The following is a 9,201-nucleotide window of genomic DNA, read 5'->3' as shown; positions in this document are numbered from 1 at the left end:
CATAGTTGGAGAAGACCATCACCAAAGCTGATCCTTCCTCAAAATGCAAGAAGAGAACTAAGGTTGGGGAGAGACGTGGCTGCAGCAGGGTCTGGCCTCCCAGCCGCCCTTGCACCTCTGTGACCCCAGGCCGGCAGAGTGGCTTGACTGGCTGGGGACTTCATATCCTGTGATATCAAAGGAGATCTGTTTTGGGGGACTGGGTCCTAATCGTGCCTCCTCCCATATCCCACTTCTAGCCCGTGTGGGTGACTTACTTGTGTGAGGCAAGAGTGCCCAGGAGTCAGACCTGAGGCCGGCTGCCTTCCTGGGGCTGCACACTGGCCTACAGGCCTGGGGACAGAGGCTTTCATGAGGTGGCACATTGTTGCATGGAAACCCTACAGCCCCTCAGAACAAGTCCTACCCAAATCTAGTCACACATTTCCTGACTCGGGAAGTATTCCAGAAGGCCAAGAGGGTGAGAAATACTTAGGCTGAAAAATGCAGCAGAGTTACTTCTCTTCGTGCTTTCACACTTAGGAATACCTAGAATGTCCTGATGTCAGATCTACCCTCGTAGAAGGAGAAATCCCAGCCATAGAGTAGACCCAATATAAGATTTTCCTACATCCGAGCTTTTTGTTTCCTGGAAAATATTTTACCCTTCACACATGCACCACTTGCTAATAATGAACAATCAATAATGAAGCGAATATACAACAGCCGTTTGTCCCCAAAGCATTTTCCCTTGAGCAGCCTGCTTGGAGGAAAGCAGTGGGCGCTCTTGTCCCTGTTGGTGTCAGCAAAGAGGGACTTAGGTTTGAGTGCTCACTGAACACAGCTGCTGCAGGGTAAATGGAAGATCCTGAGCTCCAGGCTGTCCTCGGTTCACGCCGCAGCACCCGGAGAGAAGCTGCAGGGGCACTGCCGGACCTCCCACAATCCACACCGCTCACTGCCACCATGTTCAGCTCCTGCTCCCAGCGGGCAAGCAGGGGCCTGCCCGAGGGGGAGGTGACAGTGAACAGAATGCTTGCGCGACTAGAGGGGCTGGACCAGCTACTTGCTTGGGCCCCTCCCAGGGCTGCCACTCCAAGCCCGCAGGCCTCTCCACGTGTACACGCACACGCGTGTGTAGTCTCCGATGACCTCATTGGGTCCAGCTGCTCCGTTCCTGGACCACATTCTACTATGTCCATCACTGCAGAATTCCGTTTGCTGCCCTGGAACAAGGCCGCAGGACTCGGAGAGAACAGCTTTTTAGTGGCTTTAATTAGGCAACAGGAAAAAACACAGTCTGGCTGAAAATTACCACTTGAAGCTTCGCTGATGCCAGAAAAGCAGAACAGGCTCCCTGCGCTTGGATGAGCGAGAGTCATTGACAGCGAGAACACACTTGGGGCGGGGGTAGCAGGCAGCCCCCTCACTCCTGGAAAAGAAGCTGATTCTCAGTCGCCCTCTGGCCTTTACAGCTGCCCGCTGTACATGCCAACCCCACACACATACTTTTTGTCTTAAGCAGATCTTTATTGTTGGGGACAGGTAAAAAAAAATCTCATCTCTGTTGTGAAAATGGGTAGAATCGGATCTGGAAGTCATTGTGGTGAACACAGATCTGGAACCCCAAGGTGGCATTTTTACAGCCACCATCCTGCCTCAACCTGCAGGGCATGGTTTCCCTTGCTGCCGGCGGAAGACCTTGAGTATGTCACAGCTGGTGTTTTAACCTGCTTCCGATTAGCGACAAGAATTTTAAGATATTTTGGAGCTGCTTAGTGGGAATTAAGATGCCACCCACTTCGTCTGCATCAATAACCTTTAAGATCTCTCGCACTATAGAGACCGGGATTTTTCACTGGTGAGGTGATCCTCCCCCAGCATTTTTCCCCCAAAGTCGCCACCGTATAAACCAAAAGCACCTTTTTGGTAAACCTTCCCATTGATCTTAACCTCCACACCCCCCTCCAGAAGGGGAATTCTGCTGTCAAGGGTCCAGTTGACATTAGTGGCAAGTAGTTTAGTCAGCCCTGCATGGACCGTAGAAGGATCACAAATGACCTAATTTTTCGCTGCAGTGACTTGCGAGGAGGACTCCTCAACTGGACTTTGTTTCTTTTGCCCCAGAAGGTTAAGTAGTTGCTAAGAGAGACCACCTTTGCTCCAAGGCCATCATGGTACAGGGCACAGACAGAAATCCCGACCATCCTCCAAGTGAGGGTGACCTCACCTCGTCCCCACACCCCCCGCCCCCCAGGGAGACACTGGCAGGGCTCCCGGAGCAGCCCCTAGCCCTAGGACAGAGCTAGGTTTGAGAGTCTCCAACTACTGCCCCATTCTTCACAAGAGGACCCGTGCTCAACTCCTTGTGTTTCTCCAACTGGCCTTCTCAGGCTTCTGAGCACGTGTTCCCGTGAAGGGGGGGAATGAATACGTGTCCACAAGGATGTCTGTAATCGGAGACTCCACCCCCTGCAATAGCAAGTCAAACCCGGAGAGGTGGCAGCCAGAGCTCCAGCGGGGGATCTGCCTCTGGCGCTCTAATCCAAACGAACATCCCGGCTTCCAGAGCATTCGACAGATGACCACGTTAGGGCTTGGTTCTCAAAAATTCTGAAACATAGCTGCCAAATATCCAGTGAAAGTCAAGAGGATCTTGTGTGTACACCCCCCCCCCCACTGCCCACCCCATGGAGCACAGCACAAGCCAAAAGATTTTTGTTATGAAGGACAGGAATGGCCAAGTGGTTGATAACGTCCAGAGATGCCTGTTTTATTTCTTACTAGGTGACTGCATTTCAGGCTGGTAACAGTAACAGTCTAATTACCAACTAAATTTGTACCTCTGAACTACAAATCAGCAATCCCACTCAGCAAGGAGCGATGGTGTCAACAGCTAATTGGAGGGGGCTGGGTTTTCCAAATAAATGGTCTTGATTGGCTGTGAGTGGAGCCAGGGGTGAGGCCTGAGATTATTTTAAAGGCCCTGACTCCTGACTGAGATAGGCTGAAACCCTGTGAGGCCCTACGCAAAGCCTTCCATCCCAAATCCTAAGAGCACAGCTGTTAGCTTCCTTTCTGTGGTCAGTTCAGCCCAAACAAGGAGCTGAGCTGGGCCCAGCAGAGCGGACCCAGGGCCTGCTCTTAGCTGACCTGTCTTTGGTCTGCACTCCCACCTCAGGGCACAGCCCTTTCTGCAGGTTCTTAGGAAAAAGCTAGGCTTCTGGTAATTTTTTTGTCTCTTTTAAGTTCTGCTTTGAGAAGAAAAGGGAATGCAGGGGTAACCAAGGGTGGGCAAGGGCACCTCAGCAGAGCTCCAGCAGCCCCAGGCCCAGAGCCGGGCTGAGTCAGGTCTGCGCTGGTGAGCGGTGCCCCTCCGGGAACACAGGGCCACCGCATCTTCTTGGGAAGATGTCCAAGGGGGAGAACTTAGTAACAACATTCCAAGATTGTAGGGGCCGTTCATCTGAGAAGGTAGAAACTGGGAGAAGGTCAAGATCAAGGAAGAAAGAGCTAGAAGGAAGGAATGAGCAGCTCCTCATCACATGGGAGGCACTCCATCAAAGTAAGCAATTATTACGTGAATCATTACCGTAGCTACTCTCTTCCTCACCAGAAAAGAACACAAACTTCCTTTGAGGGCTGGAGAGCCCCTGCCCAAGAACCGGCTGACAAGCTGGTGTTTTTCCGTCAGACCAAGACAGACCAAGTCACTTAGGAAAGGACGTCCTCGCCAGCAGCTCTGCACGGAGGCCTCCGCGGCCGCCGCCCTCTCCCTGCTCTACCCGCCGCGCGTGTGCCTCTGAACCCTCGGGCTCTGCACGTACGTGCTGGCACCTAAGGCAGAGCCAGAGCACCGATGCTCTGTCCCTTGGTGCCCACTTGACAGAAGAACACCCTGGCAAATACCTCACCAAGAGCTAGGGACCAAGAGAACGCTGCAGTCCCAGTTCGGGCCGGGTTATGCCAGCCCCGCGAATCCCAAGCAGAGTCTCCAAACACGGAGGTTCTTCTGCTGCTGGAGAGGATGTGCACCCTAGGGTGCTAGCTGAGGAGTTAATGCAGAAAACAAGGCACCACAGAGAGGTTGGACACTTGGGTTGTGTGATTCGGGACACCCTGGAAAAGTCCAAGGGTGGAGGGAAGGGCGGGGGAGGGGGAGGAGAAGAATGAGTTTTAAATAACATCCCGGGAAGCTGGAGCCCGACTAGATGGGCTCTGGTTTGAGCTTTTCTGCTAGGAAGTCATTCACAAAGGCCTCCACAATGGCAGGGGTGATCTCCTCCACGTCCATCACGTACTTGGCCCGGGCTGACATGTCCAGAATGGTGAGCAAAGGGGCAGCCTCGGGCAGGTTGGTGTAATCTCGCAGGGAGTCGGTCATGTCATCCTGGAAGTCACCAGAGGGAAAGAAAACCAGTAAGTTTTCAAGAAAGAGGGTAGAGAGTCCCCTGGGCCCGGACTCCCCCAGACGGCCTAGGAATGGAACCACCCCATCATCCTGGAGAGCGGCCGGCCTCCAGGAAAGATGGGCTCTCAGAACGGGGAGCAGGGGACCCTGCCCTGCCAGGGGGAGGGGGAGCCTGGTTCACAAAATTCTCTCTCTGCATCACCCCAAACCCCAAGCAAGTCATCTTTTTTTATTAGCACGAAAGCAACTTTAACTTGTGAAAATGGGATGTCCTTTGATTACTTACTTTTGCAACCAACTCTCAATTATCTGCAGCCCCACTGTGGGCCCAGGCCAATCTGGACTTCAACTTCAGAATGTTTTTAAAAAAACAGCCCACTACCCCCAGCCCCACAGCTGCAGCGGGGGCAGGAGTTAACACCGCCAGTTCAGAAGCCGGGGCCCCTGAAGTGCTACTGAAGTTTACACGGGTCGCTGTATTTATCATACGTTCCCAGTGACGGTCCTGAGGAATTTCCCTAGTATCAGGTGTAGCTTTATTAAGTATAAAGGCAAAGAGAAATCCAAAGACAAGGAGAAAGATTTGTAAGGGAGCAACCATCTGAGATTACCTTTCACGCTGCTGATACAGGAAATGGACTCTCTATACCCATCCCCAGGTTGTCTTACCATAAAATGTGCAAAATTCTCCACTGAATGAAAAGACCTGAGTCGCCCTGCTGAAAAAGGGCTCGGGGTATTCTTGGCCTTAAATGCTGGTGAGGAGGCTCACCGGTTTCTGAGACAAAAAACATTTCTTTCTGAAAGGGCAGTTCTTTAGGAAAGATGATTAGTGATTGTCTTTTTTTCCCCCACCCTATAAAGAGCATGCACTTCCCAGCAATGCCGGGTGATTCAGCATCTCTGGCAGCGTTCACCCAACTCAGGGCCTCCATTTGGGTTAATAAACAATCTTCACGATAAACAGAGGGGAGACACCTGGACAAATACCATACATCCACTTTCCCGGGAGCAAACACGGGGAGATGAATTTTTACGTCTGTTAAGGCTTCAGAAGGGGCAACTTCTGCCTGCGGGAGAGGACAGGATCAAGACAAAGCCGAGGCCCGCTCAGCCCTGGGGGAATGTGAAGGGCCTAAGTCCAGGGCTCAGAGGCCCCCAGTTGGTGCCTGACGTTCCAGCGCCCTGTGCGCCTTCCTGGCTGCCTTGCTTCTGAGGTCAGAGAACTGGACCAAGAGAGCTGCCAAGGCCAGGAGCCGAGGTGCAGAGCAGGGGAAGGCCTGGTGGTGGGTGGGAGAGCTGGAGCAGCGGTGCCCCTGGGCCTCTGCCCAACCTCCTGGTCCAGGCTGGGCAGCCCGTCTGCCAGACCCGCACGGACGGAGGGAGCGAGAGCACTGCTTCTGGAGTCACTCCTCATCTCACGTTCACTCCTCTCTCTGCCACCCACTTAATGCAGGCCTTTGGCAAGAAACTTCTCGGAGCCCAGGTCTCCTAAAACCTGTGAAACGGATTCAATAATGGCTCACGTGGCGCTCCGCGAGCGTGAGAGCCAGCCAGCACGCACAGCCCGCCCGGGCCGGACTCGGAGCGGTCTCACCCTCTCTCAGCCTCACTCTCCTCGTCTGTGAGACGGTAGCGATGATGTTCCCTGCCCACGAGGTGAGGAGCACGTGGGCGGTGCAGGTGAGGCGCCTCGCTCGGGGCCTGGCCTATAGGTAACCTGCCACTGCTCCTTTTCAGCCACGTTTGTAACACGGCCACCGGAGCCCTCCAGCCCTGCCCCCGCCCCGGCTCAGCCCTTTCTCCTCTGCGCCCATCTTTTCTCTCCGAGCCGTTCGAAAGGGGTTAGAGTTTAATACATTCAGAGCGGCTTCCATTTGTGCTTTGTGTGGAGCGGGCTGGGGACCCCCAAGGCAGGGCCCTGTGAACCTGCTTTGTTCCCTCCACCCCACGGCTGGGCAGGGTGACTTCAGCTGCCTTCCAGGGGCCCGCAGAGCAGGGGCGGCTATTGAGATGATGAATGGGTGGTTCAGGGTGTCGCGCCGCCACACCATCCCCTGGGATCCAAACACAGTGTGACATGAGCAGGGGGCTCTGACCAACTGGAGGTACAGATGGGAGCAAGGAGGGCAGGGGGGCTTCAAAACGTGTATCTGTCAATAACTGGCTTAGGCCGGTGCCTGGGTAGGGGGAGGCAGCGGCGCATGCGCGGAGGGTGGCTCCAGGGTGGGGACCGAGGGGGCGTGGCTGCGGCCACCTAGCAGATTCCACGTGTGCGGGACCCAGGCTCCCAGACCTCGCGGGAGGCGGCCCAGCTTAAGGCCCGCCCTTCGTCCCTCCCCCTCCCCCACCCCCGTTGGTGGAGAGCCTTATGCTCGGTCCAGCCTAGCTGAAGGCCCTCCAGGGACAGGCCTGGGGTGGGAGAGACACGGATGCCAGGAACGTCAGCACCCTCCCTGGGCTGGAGGGGTAATTGCAGGTCGGAGTGGTGGTCGGATCCCCACCGGCATCCCGTGATGGGAAAAGGCCCCGTTGCGGGCTGGGGGAGGGGACTAACCGAGAAGACACTCTGTAAAGCACCAAGAGTTTGGTTTGGACCCAGCCCAGAGGGAGTAAGTGTTGATCGCGATCTTTGTGGCTCCCCAGCAGCCGGGGTGGGCGTAGCCTGGGTGCAAGGGGCGGGGGCGGGGGGGGGCGGGGAATGTCTGTCGTGGGAGGGCCTCCTGCGGCCCTGAGGCTGCTGTGTGAGAGATGGCAAGAAGGAGGCGGCAGGGGCCAGAATTGGTTTTCCTTGACATCTTTTTATGCTACATTTATTTGTGGAGTCTTCTGGAAGCACGGTCACCCCAGACCCCCTTCAGACATCCCCAAGGGCTGTATCACTGGTGTTCTAAAAGCCGGCCAGCTGAGCCAGCCCCGGGGGCCAGGCCACAGCAGCACTCACCTCCCCCGCCACAAAGAACAGAAGTGGCGCCTCCTCCTCTTTGGCTTTGTACTTGGCGATGATCTTCTCAGCTATGGGCTGGATCAGCTGCTTGGCCGCCTCGGACTCCCCGTCATCCTCAGAATCTGTGACAGGGGAGAGAAAGACACAAAGACGCACTGGCTTGTCAGTCAAGATGGAGTGGTGCCTGGGTCCAGGGCCTGACTTGACCATCTGAGCAGCCCCTGAATGGAAGAGAAGCCTCTCCTGGGACACCAGCCTCGCCTCCTGGGTGCAGGAGCGTGCGTCCCCAGGCATAGGCCAGCTTGCTCGCTGCTCTCACACACAGGCTGTCCTGAACCATGCCCCCAGGAAGAACTCGCTTCACCAAGTAGCGCTAATGCCCAGGCAGATGCAATTCTGTTCACTGAGCTCTTCACAAACCCACCTTGGAAGCTGAGCCTCCCCTAAGCCAGGACCTGAGGTCCCGGCAGTTTTTCTCACAATCACACAATGAGATGCCGTGACCGCGGATCTCTGACTTCCTAATGGAAATGGCAGAACTGGTGGTGGTGGGTCAGGACTGTGGTCTGATCAGCAGCTTTGGTGGCGGTTGGGAGGCACCAGGGCACTGGCAACTTCACATCTGGCAGCGGGACTTGGCTGGGAAGGGACAGGCTGACTGCAGGGGAGAACCCCCAGCCGGGCTCCCAGAGCCCCCTCTGGGCATCTCTTGCCTCCAGTGAAACAGCAGCATGGGAGCAGCTCACTCCTGCTGAACGCTGAATCCGAGAGCAAGCACAGACCGGGGGTGGGTGGAAACAGGTGCCCGCACAGGACCTTCACCCAGAAGTGCCACATCGCCTGGGAGGCCCAGTGTGCAGGCTCGGCACCACACACTCTACATCCACATTTAATTAGCTCCGTGATGCTGGGAACTCGCTTTGCCTCCCTGGGACCCTATTTCCACATCTGCAAATGGCCAGTGAGGTTCCCTACGGTCCCTCAGTTCAGAATTGCTTCCCAGGCCCCAGGATGTGGGCATGTGAGCCTGCCTAGGAAAGCCCCAAGGTGAATGGTCCCCCAAGGCCATCCCCTCCCAGGGCCTCTGTCCTCCAAGCAAAGGGCCAGCCTGCAAGTCAGTTTGCTTCAGGACTCCCTCAAGTCCGCATGTTGGCTCCCCGCCTGGGGGCCCCCAAACCAGAATTCCAGAGAATGGGGGTCGGATGCTGCCTGCATTCTCCAGCCCCCTCAATGTGGTGCATATGGCAGCAGCTCAGCCATGATTCCGGTATTCAGATTTACTTTAAGTTGGAACCAAGCAACAAGTCCCAAGGCAGAGGGCAAGGTGGCCCTTGGCCAGCAGTTGCTCCGTTTGCAGAAGGAACCAGGGTTACCCCATGGGCCTGCAGGGAGCCTGGAGTGGGTGTTCTGTGTCCTCCTGCTGTCACCCACTGAAAGCCAGAGTGGGAGACGCAGGGAGACTGAGAGGCTCTCAGCCCCGGAGATGCCGCCTGAGGCCGGGCCCTGCTCCAGCCACCCTGGGGCAGCTCCGCAGAGCACAGGTGAGCGGCGGCAGCAGCTGGGATGAGCCTTGGCCTAAGGGGCCCAGCCCCCCACAGCTGCTGTGCTGCAGCCCGGCCCCCAACAATGGGTCTGTTCATCACGGGGCCGAGGGCTTCCTCTCGGGCTGACCTCTTCTTCCCAGCTGGCAGCCGGGAGCAGCTAGGAAGGAAAGCACAGCAGCAGCGCCCAGAACACCACCGCCCACAGGGGAGAACCACGAATAAATCACTGGGGTCAGAAGCACGGCAGCCGCGGAGACAAAGGCCCAGGCTCTGCGTTGCTGGCGACAGAAAGAAGGTGCAGGGACAGACTTCCCCGACCC

The 9,201-nt window shown here is 56.2% G+C and overlaps 1 protein-coding gene across 1 annotated transcript in view; it reads right to left on the bottom strand.

Moving 5' to 3' along the window:
• Positions 1-2,724: 2,724 nt before the first annotated feature.
• The window catches only part of NXN (nucleoredoxin), a 141,769-nt gene continuing 135,292 nt past the window's right edge, over positions 2,725-9,201 (bottom strand). The window contains exons 7-8 of the mRNA XM_068531717.1: positions 7,335-7,459; positions 2,725-4,369 (exon numbers count right to left, since the gene is read on the bottom strand). Of these exons, the coding sequence (XP_068387818.1) occupies positions 4,187-4,369; positions 7,335-7,459 (308 nt within the window). The 3' untranslated portion in view covers positions 2,725-4,186. The remainder of the gene's footprint in view (positions 4,370-7,334; positions 7,460-9,201) is intronic.

The sequence above is a fragment of the Eschrichtius robustus genome, chromosome 20, assembly GCF_028021215.1.
Source record: "Eschrichtius robustus isolate mEscRob2 chromosome 20, mEscRob2.pri, whole genome shotgun sequence".
Taxonomy (NCBI): Eukaryota; Metazoa; Chordata; class Mammalia; order Artiodactyla; family Eschrichtiidae; genus Eschrichtius; species Eschrichtius robustus.
This window is presented reverse-complemented; position numbering and strand designations above follow the sequence as displayed.